The 22,240-nt window shown below is 35.8% G+C and overlaps 1 protein-coding gene across 1 annotated transcript in view; it reads left to right on the forward strand.

The window, feature by feature from the left end:
- The first annotated feature begins 1,000 nt into the window (after nucleotides 1-1,000).
- The window catches only part of CPS1 (carbamoyl-phosphate synthase 1), a 142,669-nt gene continuing 121,429 nt past the window's right edge, over nucleotides 1,001-22,240 (forward strand). The window contains exons 1-2 of the mRNA XM_004262765.4: nucleotides 1,001-1,268; nucleotides 20,538-20,647. Coding sequence (XP_004262813.1) covers nucleotides 1,143-1,268; nucleotides 20,538-20,647 — 236 coding nt within the window. The 5' untranslated portion in view covers nucleotides 1,001-1,142. The remainder of the gene's footprint in view (nucleotides 1,269-20,537; nucleotides 20,648-22,240) is intronic.

Below are 22,240 nucleotides of genomic sequence, written 5' to 3' on the forward strand. Positions count from 1 at the left end.
CCTCCCCCCCAACTTAATTCTAGCACTCATCCTACATCATGAAGTTTATAATCTCTGTGCCATTCTATGTCATCTTTTCCATTGTGAAAAGTGCTAGGAAAAAGCCTTTATTTCTTGGCCTCCTTTGCAAGGATATCAAAGGATAATACTGCAGAGTTTCCTAATCTACATAAACACATGACTTAAGTGAGAGCTTCCTCCAGCCAATGAGACCCTTTGACTGCCTGATTAAACATGGGATTGAGGGCTAAGTGAATCAATTTCAACTCAGGTTGAAACACAAATATTCACGTTTTGAGAATTTTATATGTAGCAATTAAACAACTAAAAAAATCTTGACTTAGGAATGTGTTCTCATTAAAATCAGTGTTTACCATTATTTCATATACTTTTTACAAATTGAAAAATTAAGAGGGATAGAAATAGGCTACTTTGCTCCAGTTGTGTTTTAGTTGATATTACTGATTGCTTTTAAATTTGGAACAAAGAACAATGCAATGGTAAGAATGTAATACACTATTAACTAAAAAAAAAAAAAAAAGCACAGTGTAGAAAGGTTTGTTCTCTATTTGTGGAGAAAAGCTTATTCTGATGTCCTTTTTACTCTATGTGATTTCCATTGTCTTTTCCAAGCAGAAAGTCGCAAGTCTTCAGATTCTTTGGGAATTCAAAATGTCTTTTACGGCAAATTAGGCATTACATCTCACACAAGCAAAAACCTTTGATCCTTAGCATTATTAGAAAGTTGCTACTCTTTAGGGCAAGTGATATTCCTGAGGGTGTCCACTGCTTCTAGATCATTCTATTCAGCTGCATAAGCAATTCCTTTGACAGATGACTGTTTTTCCACAACACTAACATTATTTCAGCAGGAGCAGGTAGTGTTTGATGTGTTGCAATTTGTATTACATGTCCATCTCTGGACATTACCTCAGGAGGAGGGCTTAAGAGAAGGAGGAGCTATGGCCGAAGACATTTAATGACAGAATGAATGGAATTTCAAAGATCACTGTGCAGTCAGCCTTAAACACTAGATTGCACACCCCCAGCTTTCTTCACATTAATTTAAAAATCTTATAGCAAAATTCTCATAAAGTATATGCAATTTCATTTATTTTTAGTCACAAATCAGCATCTTCAAAATGATGAGGATTTTGACAGCTTGCAAAGTGGTGAAGACCCTGAAGACAGGTTTTGGCTTAAACAATGTGACTGCACACCATCCATGGAAATTTTCAAGACCTGGCATCAGGCTCCTTTCTGTCAAGGTATTATTCCCGTATTCATTGTTTCCAATAAGATTGTATGGGGTGTAGTTTATCATGAAGCAAAGGTGTCACTTACAAAGGAAAAACATAGTTCTGAACTACTAACTTACTAATTTTCACCCAACATAAAGAAGGATCACAATTCCTGTGAATATGTAAAAATGTAAGTGTTCTGTTTAGAAAACAAATTTTTCAAAAGGCTATCAGGGCTCTGCTTGTGCCCAGACACTATTGCTCACACTTTGGGTTCAAGCATGGAGTTGTTTATATGTACATGAGCCACATGGCTGTAGGTAGTGTGTTTAACCCCTATTCCGTGTTGGCTCACTGTAAAGTTTTCTGGGAAAAAATGTTGAGAGGAAAATATCTACATAATTTTGATATTTACAGATCATCATGTAGATACTTCCTTTGCTTTTTCCTTTTCCCTCTTAGCTCTTCTTTTAGAAGGACAAATTTATTATATTTATTTTGCAGATTAAGACACTAAGGCAATTATCAGCTGATGAGCCTGTCTCTCTGAATGTATCTGTAACTGAGGAGCAGGTTCAGGAAGAGAACATTAAGTGCTCTTCCGTCGCCCCCACCAGTGAGTTATGAAATTCCTGTAGGAACTTCTGTTCCTTCCTATACCTTTATGAAGACATTTATTCCCAGAGAAATCTGAAATTACTACAAGGGAACTTTGCTACTGAAAATCATCTTGAGTGAATATAAAATTTAAGTAATCACAGTAGCTTTAAATATATTGCTTCTATAGTAGTAAGAGCTGTAAAAAGTGCAGTAGGAAAAAAAAAACCCAAACAACCTCTAGCTGTTGATGTAAAAATAGGTTGTAATAGTTTTGAGTGTACTGCTTATACTCTGTGTGCTCAGTGAGTTGGCTAAAAATCCTCCAAATACTTCCCCAGCTTCTATTGCTTAGATTGCTCAAGGAAGGATTCAGTATGATTTTAGCCCAAATGATATCTGCAGGGCTAAACAACACCCGTAGATTCTCGTGACCTCCACTGACTGGAGTGGGAAAGAAATAGGGGTGAATAAAAAGCAGAAAGAAGAGGGAGACAGAAAGAGAAAGGAGGTCTGAAGGAGTAGGAATGGTGGGGAGAGAGAGAGAAAGAAAAAGAGATCTCAAGATCTCAAGAGAAAGTATAAGATACTACCATTCTAAATTAAGAAACCCAGGAACAGCCATTTTCTTGGGTTCAGTTTAATTGTACCAAGAGAGCCAGAAAGGAGATATGTTCTAAACCATCATCAACGATAGAGTGACTACATGTAAGCTATGAGAGTGAGTATTTGGTTTCAGTTTAGTGTTAGTAATATCTCAAGGGTACTCCTATATCACTTCAGAGAGAATAACTAGTGATGAACTGTATTGCTTAAAGTTAGACATGTCTTTTAAGACTTTGAAGTTGTGTCCCTTGGAATATCTTTTTCTTCTCACAAAAATAGGTAGATAGAGTTAGGTGTATCTCCATCAGACATCAGAAACAAAGAAATTGAGTAACTACTTAAAATGGCATAGATGTGACTGATACTAGAAGCCAATTCTCCACTATCATAATAAGCACTCTATACAACCACAACTACAACAAAATGGTTTAATTACGTGGATGGTCCACTGTGAAAGTAGTTCTAGTTCATGGTGGCAGATCTGTTTTAAAGGTCTGCCAAAGTTCACAGCTAAGAATGACAAGTTTCTAGGAGGAATAAGCCATCATTTCACAGTGTAAAAGCCATTACTCATACTCAATCATTTCTGGCCAAAGTTTTGGAGGAATGCCAGGCATGAAATATAGAAGTTCTTGAACTTCACAGTAGTGAATTAAAATTCTATACAGCAATCTAAGGGAACTTGTGTTACTATTCACTTATTTTGAAACAGTCCTCTACCAACTTTTCTTCATGCCTTCACTTTTAAAACTCAATTCTCTTAGCAAGATATATTTAAACTTACTCTTTTTATATGAGTATCCTATTTAAAAGATAGTTAAAATCATTAGGATATAGTTATATATGGTCAGTGAAGGGCAATGAGACTAGTCACTAAAGGTTAATAACATTATAGCCAGTTATAGATAGTAAATGGATTGTGGAAGATACCCTGGGATCAGATATATAAGCACTGCAGTGTAAATGGGTTGCCTTTTCAATGTCTTTGGAGGTCACTTTCCCCTTGGTGAGGGACAAGGAGAGTGGATTTGACGACAGCAGTGACGCACTTGTACTTTTACGTGGTCCTTCCTCATGCGTTTGTTTGTAGCTAATATTTATAGAGTGTACCTTGTTAATAGGCACAGTTATATTTCACGTATAAGGAAGAAGAAAGAATTTCAAGGTACTCTACATTTTAAAGGAATTTGATATCAAGGGTATAAATGATCAACCACCATAAAATATGAAATCTCTAGAGACAGTAATCTTTTTCTATTAGTATCTAAAATTTTCAGTGCTCATTATTACATTCAGCCAGTTGTACCTTGCAGTGGAAAACACACTGGATAGGAATAAAAGGACCTGGATTCTAACCTTTCTTATGCATTTTTCAATGCTCTGAACTTAGTCAAGTCACATATTCTCTCTGAACCCAAATTTTGTCATCCATAGTATGGAAACAGTTCTTGATTTACTCCAAGAATGTGTGACCATCACACATGATCAGTGCTTAAAAATCTATAAAATACTTTAAAAGTAAAAATTATTCAGCAAGGTAGCAGGATACAAGATTAAGATACAGAAATTGGTTGCATTTCTTTGCAATAACAATGAAATATCAGAAAGGAAATGTAAACAAACAATTCCTTTTAAAATCACATCAAAAAAATAAAATACTTAGGAACAAACCTCACCAAGGAGGTGAAAGACCTATATACTGAGAACTACAAAATATTAATAATGGAAATTGAGTCATCCCTCAAAGAAATGGAAAGATATCCCCATGCTCTTGAATTGGAAGAATTAATATTTTAAAATGGCCATACTACCTAAAGCAATTTACAGATTTAATGCAATATGTATCAAAATACCCATGATATTTTTCACAGAACTAGAACAGATAATCCTAAAATTTATATGGCATCATAAAAAACCCAGAATTGCCAAAGCAATCCTGAGGAAAAAGAACAAAGCAGGAGGCATAAACCTCTCAGAGTTCAGACAATACTACAAAGCTACAGTAATCAAAACAATGTGATATTGGCACAAAAACAGACATATGGATCAATGGAACAGAAGAGAGAGCCCAGAAGTAAACCTACACACCTATGGACAATTAATCTTCGAGAAAGGAGGCAAGAATATACAATGGAGAAAAGACAGTCTCTTCAGCAAGTGGTATTGGGAAAGTTGGACAGCCACATGTAAATCAATGAAGCTAGAACACACCCTCACAGCATACATAAATATAAACTCAAAATGGCTTAAAGACTTAAATACAAGACAAGACACCATAAAACTTCTAGAAGAGAACATAGGCAAAACATTCTCTGACATAATCGTACTAAAGTTTTCTTAGGTCAGTCTCCCAAGACAATAGAAATAAAAACAAAAATAAACAAATGGGACCTAATCAATTTTATAAGCTTTCGCACAGTGAAGGAAACCATAAACAAAATGAAAAGACAACCTATGGACTGGGAGAAAATATATGCAAATGATGCAGCTGACAAGGGCTTGATTTCCAAAAAGTAAAAACTTGATACTTAAAAAACATTCAATTCTATACATTTTAATAGAAGGACTTAATAGAAAGTTAGATCAGAGTTTCTTCATGTTTTTGTAGGCTATAAATTATTACAATGACAAGATATCGGATAAAAATTCTTAAATATCTTTGATGATTTTTTCACCTTTGCCTTAATAGCAAGCCTATCTCTAGGAAGATATTGCTTATAATGAATTAGACTCAAGGACTATGAAGCAGATATTTTTTTTCCACTATGTTGAATTCAATTCCAAAAGTTAGGATGTACATCTTACTATCCTATTTATTTATTTATTTATTTAACAAATAAACATGAAACTTGTACCCTGGGAGTATACAGGGAGAATAATAAGTTGAAATAAATGGATAATAAGTGGATACTCTCTGACTGCAGGAAACTTACAAATTAAAAAATTCTGAGTTCACAAGTCTTAGAAAGTCACTAAGACTAAATAGTTTTATTTTTACTTGCAGATGAATTTGGGAATGAAAGGTATTAAGTTGAAAAGGATAAGTTCCTTATGAATAGAAAAGGATTCAATAAGTACTGCTTCTAACATTAATCCACTCATTTATAAAAATGGTGACCTGTGTTATAATTAAGCCAGGAACCTAACATTCCAAGTGTCCTTCACTCTGGTACTTCAGATATGAATGAACCCCCAGAATCACTATTCCTTTTGAAACGTTTTCATTTTGTAAGATATTATATTCTGATTGTAACATAGAAATAGCTATTTAGCTCAACCTTTGAGGAGCTGTTGTCATTTGATTAGAAATTGGCAACTACAAAAACTCCTACAATTAGAATCATTTAATTATATTGTAGTAGCTTTAAAGACATTCATAGGAAATAAAATTCATTATTATATAGGAGCCTCTTTATACATATTAAAGGTGGGGGTAGGGGTAAATTTATTATGCATCTTCAAGACTAATTATTGTATTAGACTTTTACCACATATAGATACATTTATTTATTCATTTATTGGCTGCGTTGGGTCTTTGTTGCTGTGCGTGGGCTTTCTCTAGTTGCGGTGAGCAGGGGCTTCTCTTTGTTGCGGTGTGCGGGCTTCTCATTGCAGAGGCTTCTCTTTGTGGCGTCGCACAGGCTCTAGGCATGCAGGCTCTGTAGTTGTGGCTTGCAGGCTCTAGAACGCAGGTTCAGTAGTTGTGGCGCACGGGCTTAGCTGCTCCGCGGCATGTGGGATCTTCCCGGACTAGGGCTTGAACCCATGTCCCCTGCACTGACAGGCGGATTCTTAACTACTGCGCCACCAGGGAAGTCCCTAGATACATTTTAAGGATGGATTTTATCCATGATAATCCAAATTTTTGAAATAATAAATTGTGTTCCAATCCCAAATGAAATGTTGTAGAATTAGTTCAGATGATTTAGCAACTTTACATATTTTTGCTGGACAATATTTCATTAACTGGGAGGGGGCCTCTCTTTTGAACATTCTTGTTTTATGTACTCTACCATTCATAACCTCCCTTTCTGAGGTATAGACTCATTTGTTTGTCATCAACAGTGTCTTGACATTTTGAGCTTCTTGCCATAAAACCCTTGAAAAAGCTATAGTCGGACAGGACCTAGACTGAGGTAGGCGAGTGGGATGTCTATTGTACAACATTGAAGGAGGCTCTCACTACCAGGCCCACGATGTGCCTCGTCTGATATTGTGCCTTGAGCACCTCACTCGCCTCACCCTGGTCCCAGCCCTGGGTCGGAAGCCAAGAATTCTGGCTGGGGAAATGCCAGAAGAACTGGCACTAGTCTTGGCGTCAGGCAACCCTCTCCTGTTGACGGCACCTTGCGTTTCTATTTGACCATGTGTGGCCAGACTTACTGATAGTTTAAATGCAAATTTAGATCCTACTGCTGTGGAAATAAAGAACATTCCTCTGCTTTCAGGTCTTCATTAGACTTCCTTCATATTTCTGACTAGTACCAAAGGTTGGAGGGTGTAGTAGAGAGTTTCCAAGATCTCTTGGGCAATGGTCATACCAGAGATCACTTCAAGGCTTCTGGAATTTGCTATGCAAGACTGAATGTCCTTGATGTGACCAGTATTTCCTAGGGTCTTTTCAATGACTGAAGGTTGAAGAAAGCTACATGGGCCAAGGTCGGGCCTGGTGTTGGACTGCTCAGCCCTAGCAATCCCTATCTTACACTTGATTTCCTTCATCTGGTCCAAATGAGTTCAACTCATGAAAATATTTTCAAGGCTCCTCTCTTCTTTTTCTTTTTTTTTTTAACTTAATAAATGCCACATACTGATCTTTTAAATTTCACAGGGAGGTTATTGGCTAATGTGAGGTTCTTATAAATGAATCAATAGAGTTGCTGTTATCACTAAGAATTTTACTGAATAAATTTCTTCTGTGATGTAGAACTAAACATAAGATGCATAATAACTTATAACCAAAAAGTAAATATTAGCTAACAGTATTGAAGATTCCTCCCAGATTCAGAACGATTTACCACATGGCAGATGCCCATTAAGTGCTTGTTAGTAAACCTATACTTTATACATGTATTTTGTGGTGGAATTTTTCTGAATGTTTTATTTATAATAAGAAACATAACTAGAATAAAAATTACTTATGAATCTGACTCATTTGTTTATAAATGTTCAGAACATAGAAGTATTCAAGTAAATTAACCGTGTAATTTTTTCCCCCAACATTGGTTTATGTTTAACCAAAGGCAGATGACTTAATATTAACTTAGGATGTTGTAAGGCTATTAACTTAAGATGTTGTAAGGCTTAATTGATTACTGCTGTTACAGTACTTTGAAATCCTGAAGTGTTAGGCATTGTAACTGCAGAGAAGTCTCATTAAATATTCTAGACATAGCAAATTGTGCTGTAATACTGAATCTTAAGTATCCATATTTTGAAAGTATTAACTCTAAGAATAAAAAATAAGATTTCATTTACCAATAAAGAACACTTCAAGATTTTAACTTTTTACCATATTATCTGTGCAATAATAAACTAAAATTCTGGCTGTTAAGGTTCCTACCTTCCAAAGGTTGGTTCAGATTTATTTTGTTTCTTAAGAGGATGAGTACTGATGTCAACTAATAGCTGAGAAACCTCAGGTGCACCAGAAATCAAATATTTTATGTAGCTTTAGGCCTGGGTGAAAATGGAGATAAACACATGGGGCTTCTATCTTTTCTGATATGCAAATAATTTACATAGAGAGATGATTTAACAGCAATACAATCAGACTCCCAGAGTAAATAATTTTCATTTCCATTACTAGCTTAAGGGGATTATTGTAGCTATAATGTTTTATTCAAATCTTTTATGGAACTTATTGCTAAATTAGCTTAAGCTTTACCTCCAGAACATTTTGCTGGTGAATTCTCACGCTCAGGGGAAGAAACAATGCTGTTCTTCCTATTTCATAGATGTGTAAGTGCTGTAGTTAATACAAGGACACATGGATGTCTGTTTCTGCACACAAAGTGAATATACATGTAGCAACTCTGGGTAGAATTTTAATTAGGCCTCAAACATCATCTGGATCTTTTAAATTTGGCATTTTGTTAGTGTGCTTATATGTATACCTGAAGCCGTATTTGTTGTTTAACCTGGCTTCAGAATGATCTAAACAACTTCTCCTGCTGGATTTTATTTCTTACTCAAGAGCTCATATGCACTGTACTTTATCTCAATACAAAATAAATCAGATTTTTCTTTTCTTTTCCTTTCCTTTATTCCTTTTTCGATTCCATTTTGAGAACAGGTTGTTTAAATCAAAGAATCAGCGAGGATTCCTGCTTTATATGGACGTTAGTAATTCTATAAATACGATATTTTAGGGCAGTGCTGTTTTGTTGACATATTTCTTCCACTTCAACCAAAATATTGTCATGTGTTTGTAACAAAACAGGCTGTTTTTCAATTTCTTTCTTTCTTATATAGTCCTGTAAACTCCACATACACAAAAGTCTAATATGGTAGGTTACCTGGTGTGGGCTACTCCAGGAAGGGCAAGGCAGCTCTCTGCAACTGAGGTAGATCCTGAAGGAACTGACAGCTGGTGACCATCCACTGACCTCACTCCTTGCAGCAGGATGGCAGGTCCTTCCTGGAAGGGGACTGAGAAGAGCATCTCCATGTTTACAGCATCTTTGGTCCTAATAGTCTTGAGAGCTTGAAAATTCAAGGGCCTGGAATCAGAGTGAAGAGTTCTTAAAACCTGCTAGTTCTCTTCAGATTATAGGTTGTAATTAATGACTTGATGTTTTCACTCTGATGATTTACAGATTTACAGGTAAGTCATTCTTGGTTGACCTGGGCATGTTGCAGCTTATCTGTGGCAGTTTTGAATTAAAATTCTTATAAATAAATTTAAGTACAGTCTATGACTGAATTGCTTTTTATCCCCATTTTTAAAAGTTTAGAAAACAGAAATAGAAGTAAGCTTAGAAAAAGAAAAAGGAGGGGTAATATGTAAGTCAGTTTAGGCTGAAATTTTCTACGTAATGGCTCCATGGGAAGGACTACCATAGAGTGATGGAGGGTTGTGGATTCCAAGCCACACTGATTGGGTTTAGAAACCACTACTCCTGCATTTACCAGTGAAATGATCTTGACTACTGTAAGCCTCAGTTAGCTCAACTGTAAAATGGAAAGCTTAATTTAATCTACCTCAGTGGGGGGCGGGGGAGGGTTGTGAGGATTAGAGAAAAACCCATCAATAGCTAGAGAGACAGTGCCTAGTACATTTATGTTAACTATTATTAATGATGTCTTAAGGAAGGGATCAGGGTGGGGTTTTCAGTGAGGGCAAAGTGCTCCCAAAACATATTTTTCCAACATAACTTCATGGTTTTATTTGAAGTAAGATACCTGTCTCAGAACAGTAGAAATTTCTCATTCAAATATATATACACAATTTATCTGTGCAACTGCATATAGACTTTAATAAGCATTGGTCACTATGTATGCAATCTTGTTAATGTCTTAATAGGGTCTCATTAAAGCAATGCCAAAGCAATGCCAAATGCCGAAGGGTAGAAATAGGACAGTGATAGGTCAATCTACTTCTATAAGGCATGCTTAAGAAATGTTAATGCTTTACTTTTTTCAAATATAAGGATTATTCCAGAATTAAAAAATAAAACAAAACAAAATGGGATGTGCTTTAACACATGAACTCAAACTAGAGAAAAATTGAAGTATACATGTTGTCCTTAGTTACTCTCCTCAAAATTAATTATACAAATATTTATTGAGTGTCAAGTATGCATCAGTACCATATGTAAACCTCAGTAACAATAACAATAGAAATATAGCAGCCTCAGGGTTTTTTTAGTGGGGGATAAAAATGGACTAATTATCAGTTGTAAACTATTTGGGAATTTGGCATAGAGTTGGAATATTATGAGACTGCATCAGTAAAGGAAAACAAACAAATTTGCTACTGACATACAGTAAAATTGGCAAGCACTTTAGATAAAAAGTAAAGAGAGGAAAGAGAATAATTGGGTTATGTATGCTGAATTCAATTTTCTTTCTTTTCCCCAGTGATGGAAGATTAAATTTCTGTTAACATAAGATAATAAAATTTTATTTTATTGTGGTAAGAGCACTTAAGATGAGATCCACCCTCTTAACAAACTTTTAAGTGTACGATATATACAGTCTAACAAAAAGTACAATGCTGTATAGCAAATCACTAGAACTTATTCATGTTGAGAACAATTGAGATTTTATGTCCATTGGTTAGCAACTTCCTATTACCTTCTTCCCCTAGCCCCTGACAACTATAATTCTTCTCTCTGATTCTATGAGTTTGACCATTTTAGATACGTCAGATTAGTGAAATTGTGCAGTATTTGTCCTTCTATGATTGGCTTATTTCACTTAGCATAATACCCTCAAGGGCCATTCATGTTGTCATATATAGCAGGATTTCCTTCCTTTTTTAAGACTGAGTAATATTCCATTGTGTGTATATGCCACATTTTCTTTATCCGTTCATCCATTGATAGACATTTAGTTTGTTTCACTATCTTGGCTATTGTGAAGAGTGCTGTGATGAACATTGGAGTGCTGATATCTCTTTGAGATCCTGATTTCAATTCTTTGGATAAATATCCAGAAGTAGGCTTCCTGGATCAGATAGTTCCAGTTTTAATTTTTTTGAGGAATTTACATACTGTTTTCCACAGTGGCTGTACCATTTTGTATTTCCATCAACAGTGGAATTATTTTTAATTAGAGTAGTAACTATTTAAGTAACTTTATTACCTAGCCTATAGGCCCAGATATGATTTGAAAGTTTCACTCCCAAGAAATGTTAGGAAAAGATGTCAAAGGGAGAGAGACTGTAACTCTAATATCTTACTATTAGAATTAATATTTGTGGGTTCGAAAGATTGGTAAGACTAACCACTACCAGAAAAATATTGAATTAGAAATCTATGTTTTAGAAAAGAGTTCAACCAAACATAAAACAATTAAGTTTAATTTTAAATGTGGTTACAAATAAATATTATATCAAGTATGAAATGAAAAAAATAAATGTTTAATATTTTAAGTATGAAAAGTAATAATGGGGAAGATGCATGTAAGGTAAGAGAGTATATACTTTTACTGTTTTCTGTTGTAATTTTCCCTCTTTCACTGAGTTCATTATTTAATCATTTAGCTGTACTCTGCTAAATAGTTAGTAGATTATCTAACTAAATTAACTTTACTAAGGTGTGAATAAAGCTTAATTATTATATAATGGCTTTATAAAAAGGAATTGCTGTACCGACTTACATCCCTACTTGGTGGACTATGGAAGAGAAAATACTATTGAAGTGGGTGTTCTTTATTCCCTTAACTAGTTTCCCAGGAAAAATCACGTAGAATTAAATACAGCTATAAATTACCCATTTCTTCTCATGTTTGTGAGCAAAGCCTAAGAGGAATAGTTAAAATACGACTGGAGTAAAGCAGGAGTGCAATTTGCAAGCCAGTTATGTCTCAGAGAAAGAAAAGTAGAATTATGCTGCATCTTTGCCACCTGATAGCCATTCATTCATTCATTAATTCATCCATTCATCCATTCATTCAACCAATCAGTATTTGCTAGGTATCTACGACAGGTAGGATTCTAGGAGTGATAATTAATCACACCTCCTTCTCAGCCTCTAAATTTAGAATCAACAAGACATAGAATTCAAAGAGATAGAGATCTGAGTATCAGCTTGATTACTGTTAAAGCTATTTGGAAAACAGGGTCTAGATCTGCAACCAAATGGACTTCTTAGAAATCCCCATTCCCTGAGTCAAATGTATCTGCTCACAACTGCAAATCTCCCACCTTGATGTGCACCTGAAAACAGGCTTCTTTGAAAAGACTGTTGAGAAGAGTTGAGCCAGTCTTGCTCAGTTCTATTTCCCAAAGTCACCCATCATACCTGTTACTCTCCCTTGTGGACCCGGGGTTAAATGATCTTTCCAAAATCCCTGAAAGTTAACTTCATGGGCCAAAGTATGAATTCAGAGAGATGCAAAGTGGTTTCCCCAATCACTCACTAAGTGCCAGATGCTGTGTTATGTGCTAGTGATACTGTGTTGGACACAGAAGGCAGGGTCTCTCTCCTTTATGTTGTCTGGTGTTGACTATGATCTTATTGGAGAAATTAGTCAAATAGTTGGGTATACGGCAGTAAATTCTAAGAGCCAATTTCACTTAACCTTAAATTTAGAAGTGACGAATCCTTCAATACCTGTTTAGTTAGTGTACAAAGATGATCAGCTTGAGTTCCTAGCAAGAGGTAGAATTCGGATATGTGGAAAGAAGAGAGGGCAGGAATGAGGTGTCAGGACCTGGGTATATCTAAGTCATTATGCCTAGTGATCTTCAAGGTTTGTTTTTCTGACAAAGTCTCCAAAGACATCTGCAGAACTGACCTTTAATATACAACAATTGATCAAGAGTATAAAACCAAAAACCCAAACTAAGAAAACAAAGAAGCAAACCCAAAACGAGTGAAATCTGTATTTCAACAGGCAGGGTATGGGAGGGGAAGAGAAACCCAGATGGTGAAAGGTGGAAGAGATTATCAAAAGTGCTGTCTCCAGCCCAACCTCATTCATACCCCCTTTCCTTCCCTTACACAGAGCACGATTTCAAACAGTTCCTAATGGATAGGGCTACATATAGATTGGAATAATGGGGCCAGGGTAGAGGAAGTGATTGCCATAGTGTATGAATATTCTTTTCCCCTAAAGCATCTGCTCTTCTCAGTGCTTTTCTCCAGAAGTCTGCCCTCTTTATACTTAAAATAATTCCTCCCCAGTTGGATAGAAAATTATACTCTACTCTTATGTGGAAATGTCTTTCTAAACTGGTTTGCAATTTAGATTATGAATATATAAGCAAATTTGAGCAATAGTTATTTAGGGAATAGTGAGATATATATACATATATATAATGGATAGTTATTTTATCTTTCAAAATCTATGATCTAAGCATTTGCCAAACCCAATGTGCTTGATCTTATTGAAATAAGATTTCCAGATAGAAGCTTAATGTTTCCACTGCCCCTTGTGGTAAGGTTTCCCTTATTATCTTTATTGGACTATGTATATTTGGGTTGATAAGTTACATTGAGTGAAGGATTTATTTACATTTGATTAATGAAAGCAGTTTAAATGTCTCTTAACTTCTAAGTTGAAGACTAGTACGATGGAACTCGAAACTTCTTTGTTATATTTCAGCATTTTGTGTCTATTTGGTTGAGTCAATATGAATAAAAGATAGCAACATCAACATCTAACTAGTCCTTTGACTCTGAGGCACTTAGATCTAAAATTAGGTAATGAACTAAACGTTAAATTTTTCTAATTGGCTATGATCTTGAGAGTTGAAGAATATTCTTATAACTTCATATGCACTTAAATAGTGATGAAGAATTAGACTATAATGAAAATGAGTACCCAGTTAAAATTAAGCCACTAAGTGGATCCTGTCACACATGGAATTTAATTTACATGAAGGTTTTACTGAGAAAAGTTATTGGAATATTAGTAAGAGACCCAGAGGGGAAAAAGTGAAATGAAGAGCTGTAAGGACATATTAAAAGAATTGAGACTGCTTATTCCAGATCAGGGAAAAAAGTAAAACAAAGAAAAAAAACCCAAAGTAGTCATCTGCCAATAAGGCTTGTATACATATTCATATTTCGGAAAGAGAAAAGTTCTCTGTGTCTCGTGAGAGCAAACCGAACAAAATCTTTCTCAATTCCACTAAGAGGGAGTCAGATTAAACTCACCTTAGAATTTATTGCTTGCTTGTATTGCCCTGTAGTGATTGACCTAGAGAGAGGCAGCAGCTAGTTAGACTCAAATTTCAAATTGAACTGGGTGAATAATAGTCCATGCTTATTCAACTAATTTTGACGATTAAAAAGCTAATAGCTTTCACTGTTCAAAATAACTTTTGATCTCTTTGAATTTGACTTAGACCTGTCACTTGAATTTGCTATGGCAAAAATATGTGAGAATAATATGAGAAATGTAAAATGTTTTTTCTGCGAAATTCATTTGTATAAGCTATTCTAAAACTAAGTAGAAGAATACAGGATTTTCTTTCCATACTCCTATATTTTAGAATACACTGGGTAAGGAGAGCTTTCTCGTTTTTTCTATATTTTCAAAGTGAAAAAGGGACTGAAACAGTTTGTTACGTTAATTCAAGCACTGTCATCCTCTTTCATGTGAAATCCCTAGGAAATTGATATGAATGATCCTTTTGTTTTGAATTACCATGATACTTGTTTTAACTCTGCATAAGATGTATTTGAACACTCACATGCAGCATACTCAGTATGCATATCCTGGGCTAACCATTCACTAACCTTTCTCCCTCAATGTCGCACACATCTCTTTCCCACCATATCTCCACATTGACTACACTTAAGGTATTGTAGAAAGGCACTGTTAAATAGTGAAAAGGCAACTCAAAACAGATATTTGCTATTTTAAAATATATATCTAGAATAAACTAAAAACCGAATGGATAATTATGTCTTTCAGTATTTTTAAAGTAGTATTTTATTTCTTTATTTTTTAATTTTATTTATTTTTGGCTGCTTTGAGTCTTCCTTGCTGCACGTGGGCTTTCTCCAGTTGTGGTGAGCAGGGACTACTCTTCATTGTGGAGCACAAGCTCTAGTCACGTGGGCTTCGGTAGTTGTGGCGGGTGGGCTCAGTTATTGCGGCACGTGGGCTTCAGCAGTTGTGGCACGTGGGCTTCAGTAGTTGTGGCACATGGGCTTCAGTAGTTGTGGCGCACAGGCTCTAGAGCACAGGCTCAGTGATTGTGATGCACGGGCTCAGTTGCTTCACGGCATGTGAGACCTTCCCAGACCAGGGATCTAACCTGTGTCCCCTGCATTGGCAGGCGGCTTCTTAACCACTGCGCCACTAGGGAAGTCCCAGTACTTTTCTTTAGATTGTCACTTAGTGATGCTTTATTCATCCAACAAAAATTAAATGACTACCTACTCTGTACCAGGCACTGATGTTGGGCCTGGAGACAGGCACATCAGTGAACAAAGCAAACCCAAATACTCTGCCCTCATAAAGCTCACTTTCTAGTGGGACAAGACAGATGTTTTGAATAAGACACTGGATGATATGTTAGAAGGCAATAAGTGCTGTGAAGAAAGAGTAGACTAAGTAGATAGGGTGCTGAGGGGTATATTGTAATTTTATTTATTTCCACTATTTTTCAGATTCTATTCCTGTATAGTTCATTACAGAGTATTCAGTAGAGTTCCCTGTACTATACAGTAGTTTCTCGTTAGTTATCTATTTTATATTTAATATAATATATCTAGTATAATCTGCCAATTTATCCCTCCCCCCCTTTCTCCCCCTGGTAATCATAAGTTTGTTTTCTACATCTGTGATCCTATTTCTGTTTTGTAGATAGGTTCATTTGTATCTTTTTTTTCTTTTTTAGATTCCACTTATAAGTGATATATGATATTTGTCTTTGTCTGACTTACTTCATTCAGTATGACAATCTCTGTGTCCATCCATGTTGCTGTAAATGGCATTATTTTGTTCTTTTTTATGACTGAGTAATATTCCATTGTATATATGTACCACATCTTTTTTTTTTTTTTTTTTGGTACGCGGGCCCCTCACTCTTATGGCCTCTCCCGTTGTGGAGCACAGGTTCTGGACACGCAGGCTCAGTGGCCATGGCTCACGGGCCCAGCCGCTCCGCGGCATGTGGGATCCTCCCGGACCGGGGCACGAACCTGCGTCCCCTGCATCGGCAGGCGGACTCTCAACCACTGCGCCACCAGGGAAGCCCTGTAACACATCTTAATCCATTCCTGTTGATGGACATTTAGGAATATTGCAATTTTAAATAGATTTTGCCAAGAAGATGGATGACATTTGAGTAAAGACTTGAAGGAATCTTTAAACTTTAGATTCAAAATTTGATGCGTTTCTCTCTTAAAATTTTAACTTTATTACTGAAATCATGAATGGGAAGGAAAGGGTGAATTCTTTTTTTAAAGAGAAATCTCTGAAAGGAAAGGATATTTTATTTATCTTTGTGTTTCTAGGTGTTTCAAAGGTAATCTTCTTGAGGTTCCTCTATTTTACCATCCAAGCACATAGCTGGCCCTTTTACTACATTGAGGGTGGAAGGGGTGGGGGGCACTGGGGATATTTATCCATGTAGCTCCAAAGCCTAGGATGAAACTTGGCACATGATGGGAGCTAAATGATGTTGTGACCTGAAGGTCTAAACTGTCTTATTGGCATATACATTTTTTGTTAAACAGTTAGGGACCATGTCATGATATAGGTCATTTATTTTGTAGAACTTACACTTATATAGCCTTTGGTTACTTTTGCTGACATTCTGTGAGTGTACAGACTGCTCATTAAGGTTTCCTTTGCACTTTCAGCATTCAAACTACCAAAGTGCTCTGGCAGTAGGCACTTAAATGAACCCTTAAGGTTATAGTATAATTCCTAGACTATGGTCCTCTTTCTACTAGGACTGAGGCTACTAAAATATCTTACGCTGGTAGCAAGGTGATTTCTTTTAGACTCGTTGGAATGAAATAGCATTTGGGAACTTATTAGCTAGAAGAGGGGATTCCAAATAATAGCTCTTTGTTCAGAGTTTCTCCATCAATTCATAGATAAGTCAATTGGCACCCATCATTTTAGACTCGTTGGAGGCCAGTGTAGTTAAGTGAAATATAAAGGGTACTATAGGCAGTAAATAGAAGCCTTGTAACAATATAATGTGCAGTGGAAAAAAGGATTGGGAAATCTATAAAAGCTGCCGAAAAGAACAAAAAATATAATTAAAGGAGCAAAAAAGACGTATTGAACACAATCTCAGGGACTATTTCGGGCAACAGTAAATGTCTCCTCAAATATATCTTTAAAGGACAGAAAGCAAAGTAGAAAACTAGTCCCATGGAGAGAGGAAGAAAAATACCAAATAGAATTGTACGAATAGGCTAACAAGAGTCAGATTGCTTATGCTAATTTTTACCTTTCTTTAAAATAATTAGATGTTGTCAGATAGATCAGAGAATTTGAAATTCTTAGATGAGAATAGGATAGAGAAAAGCAAAAGGAACAAAATAAACAGAGGTGATATTTTAGGCAGGTATGGCTCAGAGTAGGGTAGATAAATTGGTATATAGAAGACAATTGAAATTTGCAGTTCACACATCAAGTTTTGCCAAATAAGTACAGTTATTTTAGGTTCTATCAAAGTTAAATATTATTTAAGAAAATGTTTCCTACCTCACCTCCATTTGGTGAAAGCGTATAGGCCACACATGACTTCCTCAAGAACAGAAAATAATACTTTCAGTAGAAAATATTTTTTGACAGTGAATTTCCATTACTTGGACCAAAGGTTTTCACCTAGTGAAAGCATGTCAGAGATACCTAGGAAATTTTCCCAATAAACTTACCCCTACTGAGAACCATCACCATAGACATTTGATTAGTTTATAATGTTCTTTGGAAATACACTGAACATAATCACACTTACTTCCTAAAATCTACAACCTCTGTCTTGAATTATAAGTAAAGAATGATTGACAAATTAAAATAAAATATAAAATAAGAAAATTGTCTTATTAGAAGAAGTGACGTGCAAAGGTGACTTCCTGGATGCAGAGGCAGAATTCAGAACTTGTGTGTTAAGCCAGTCTCTGTCAGGGAACTCTTGTCATCATGTGTATTACATTAATTACTTATTGTGCTTTCCTCTGTGCTGAGTAATTCCAAAAACTTTTTTTTAATTTACTGTCTGAGAAGGTAAACCATGACTATTTAAAGAGAAAGTGTCAAGCTTGAGATCTTGAACACTGGTTCCAAGGCTGTAGATAAAACAGAATTTTACCTCAAAGATTATTTGATAAGCTGGGTGAAGGACAACGTTCTTTTGGCTAACTCTGCCCATGGACACTCACATACAAACTCACATACACAAACACATATAAAATGTGCCAGACAGTACTTTGTCCAACTTTCTTCAAAATGTAAATTGAAATCCATGCATTGTACCTCCAATTAAAAACTAAACTTACTGTTGAGAGGAGTACCATAAACATATCAATTTTAATAGGGAATACTAAAATAGCTTTGGGTGTAAATATAAATTAATGTGTATGCACTACACATAAACAATACATAGGCACATGGTCTATTGATTGAAAGATAAACACTACATTGAAAAGCAGTCATTCCAGTGTCAAGGGACTTGTGTACTTTACAAGTAAAAGAGGCATCGTATTTCTAAAGAGAAGGTTACTATAGAAAAATAATGAGGTTTTACCATTTTAACTCTTGAAAAGCTGAGTGCTTGTAAAGCTAGAGGAACATAGAGACAGAGGTCTAGAAATCATGTATTGCCTTCCTGCTGTATACTGAGATTGGTGTCTGTGTGTGCGTGTGTGTGTGTGGTAAGACTGGAGGTGGGTGATAGGATAGAAAAGGATTAGACGCTATGGGATCCAGAGCTAAAAAAGTAAGGAAAGTAGTGAATTAGTATGTTTCTATCTTTAATGGCTGCACTTAACCCTTGCAGAGAGAACAGCACAATGATCTTCCTTCCTTCAGCAATTTCAACTCATGGCCAGATTTGTTTCATTCATATCCCTATTCATTCCCCCTAACCTCTGATTATTTTGAAGCCAATGTCAGATATCATATTAGTCTATGCTTAAGTATTTCAGTGTATATCTTTAAAAAATGAAAATTCTTAAAAATATAACCATAATGCCATCATCAATCTTAAAAATTACACTGAATACAATAAAATATCAATTTATTTTCAAATTTTCTAAATTATTGCAGAGATGTTTTCCTTTATAATTTTTTTTTTTTTTTTTGCGGTACGTGGGCCTCTCACTGTTGTGGCCTCTCCCGTTGCGGAGCACAGGCTCCGGACACGCAGGCTCAGCGGCCATGGCTCATGGGCCTAGCCGTTCTGTGGCATGTGGGATCTTCCCGGACCAGGGCACAAACCCGTGTCCCCTGCATCGGCAGGCAGACTCTCAACCACTGCGCCACCAGGGAAGCCCTATAGTTTATTTTTAATAAAATCAAAATGTTCCCATTATTTTGTCCCATAGAGTTTTTTACAGAGTCTAGATTTTGCACCCCAAAGTGTGGTACTTCTCTCCCCCCTGAATTGTATGGAAATTGAGAATTAGACCCAAATTGTTTCAACAATAGAATTTAGAGTATTTTTGAAGAGTAGATGATGCCTGCTTCTGAGATAAGTTTCTGTAATTGTCCCTCTTTTTAACCAAGAATTTTATAGAAGCTGGTTCAGAGATTAGTATGGTGAAGTAGTCAAATTCAGAATGCCTTGTAGTCTAAAGGGAGAACCAGACATGTATATAACTAACTCTACTAAAAAGCAAAATGCGATATATTTTCAGAAGTTCCACAATGCTTGCTTTTGTATCAGTATTAATAGAATGATAAAGTTTCAGTTTCTTTATGATCCTAAAGCTCAGGGAGGAGGCAGCCCCTGAGACAACTCCATCAAACACAAGAGCTCTATGGAATGCAATTTGATGTATAACTTTGAAGATTCCTTCTAGCTCTAAGCCTCAGAGTAATGAGGAGCTGTATGGTAAAGTTCGCAAAGTTTTTGCAAACTCATGAATTTCCCTTAAGCTATACTTGACAAAGCTAGGGAATATTAAGAGGGAAAAGACAGACACATAGCATTACAGCTAAACTGAAGTATTTCTGGATTGTCAATAACTCTACAAGTAGACTTAGGATAGACAGTGTATCAACATGCTTCAGTTCCTCTTTCAAGCAAAACAAAATAAAACACCTGCCTGTGACAAGAGCCATACGTTTGAAGAAAACAGGAGAGTGACTCAGAATCTAGATAGTATGGTTTCATCAAATATACTGTTCATTTATTTAATACCTTTATGTAGTGTACTTTTGGAGTTTTTCAACTAGTTGTACTTTATATTTTGTATTCTGCTATGATTCATGAATCTGTTTCTTTAGGCACAGACAGCGCACATTGTCCTGGAAGATGGAACTAAGATGAAAGGTTACTCCTTTGGCCATCCATCCTCTGTTGCTGGTGAAGTGGTTTTTAATACTGGCCTAGCAGGGTGAGTAATGCTTCTATTCCAAGGCTTTATTCTTGCTCTATATAGAGGAATAACTGGATGATCTTATTCATGGTGGGAAATTGAAATCACCACATCGTCATCATAATACTACACATTGTCCTGACGTTGCCCTGTGCTTGTACATAGCTTGCTCAAGCCAACACTGAAAAGGGCCATAGACACAAACTCCTCCCTGTGGCTGTAAATGGAAGAGAATACAGACACTGGTGTTCCCCTGCTAAAAAAGAACAAAATTAATTCTAGAAACTTAGGATACAAAGACACAAGTTATGTGAGATTACCAAGTGGCTTCTGTAAGGTGGGGGGTCAGTATCAATCTGATTTAAGGTGAAAATCGAACAGGGAAAAGGATGGGTAGCACTCTCTAGTGCCATTCCATTAGTGAAATTAAGAATCAACTTTGCACATCTAATATGAACTATTATAAAGAGCTAAGAAATTCCTTAGGTATTATAGTGCAAAATTATATAAAATACAATATATAATTTGCACTCTAATAAGAAAGGTAAAATAACAGATACATTTATTATCTTAAAGTAATACACAGGAGAGCAGGTTCATAGATCAGATATTTTCAAAATTTATCAACTGAGACTGAATTCAGTATTTAATTTCTGCTAATAGGTGTAGAGCAACAAAGGTAAGAGTTGCTACAGAAATCATGTAGCTGTTCTTATCTAGCCAACAAATGTTCATCTGGGAACCAGGTGGCTGAAGTTCTGGTCTCAGTTCTAATGGTAACTGATTATGTGATATTGAGAAAATCACTTAACCTTTCTGAATCTTAGTTTCCACATGTAAAGTGTGAGGGGATTGGATTAGATAGTAATTTATGGCTAGGAATTTTAAAATTACATCTTAAAAAATTAGATGGTTTCGAAAGGTTTCCATTAGAGATTCAGTAGACTAAACTGTAAAATATTTGATGAATTCTTTAGGGAAATTCAGTTAGCCTTTTAAAGACAAGGAGGCATTGGGTTAACTGGTATTGAAGATATTGATTGACCAAACTTCCATTATATTATTAATGTGCATTATCCTCTAAACTCTTAGCTCTCTGTTTGAAATAAAGACTATTAGATGGTTTTTAAAATAGTTCCACTGGTGAGAACATTAAATTACAGTGTATGAAAACTGTTTGCAAAGTTTTGCTTCACCAGGCAATTATTTAAGCCTTTTGACAGCACTAATTACTAACTGTGTTAATATACCTGCCAACAAACAGCTGTTTAATATAGATCAGAATGATGGAGGGCACTCGAGTTTTCTTCTCTGTGATAGATTATGGGTAATAAATCTTGTCACATCACAAAAGTCAAACAGGACCTGATGGATTAATTTTCTTCCAACACTGCAGTTCTCTAGGACAAGCTATATTTATTCATTTTCTGGAGAGAGCATTGTAGGCATATGTTTAAAGGGAATGGCCAGTTCTTTCATGGGAGGAAGAAGAAAAGAAGTAAAATTAAATTAATTAAAGACTTCTTTTGATGTAGAAAAATGCATTCATTAATAAGATTAGTCCACACATCCTATTTTCCATTGAGAAATGCTGCTTTTATTCATGCGTGG

Source organism: Orcinus orca, chromosome 7 (assembly GCF_937001465.1).
Source record: "Orcinus orca chromosome 7, mOrcOrc1.1, whole genome shotgun sequence".
Lineage (NCBI taxonomy): Eukaryota > Metazoa > Chordata > Mammalia > Artiodactyla > Delphinidae > Orcinus > Orcinus orca.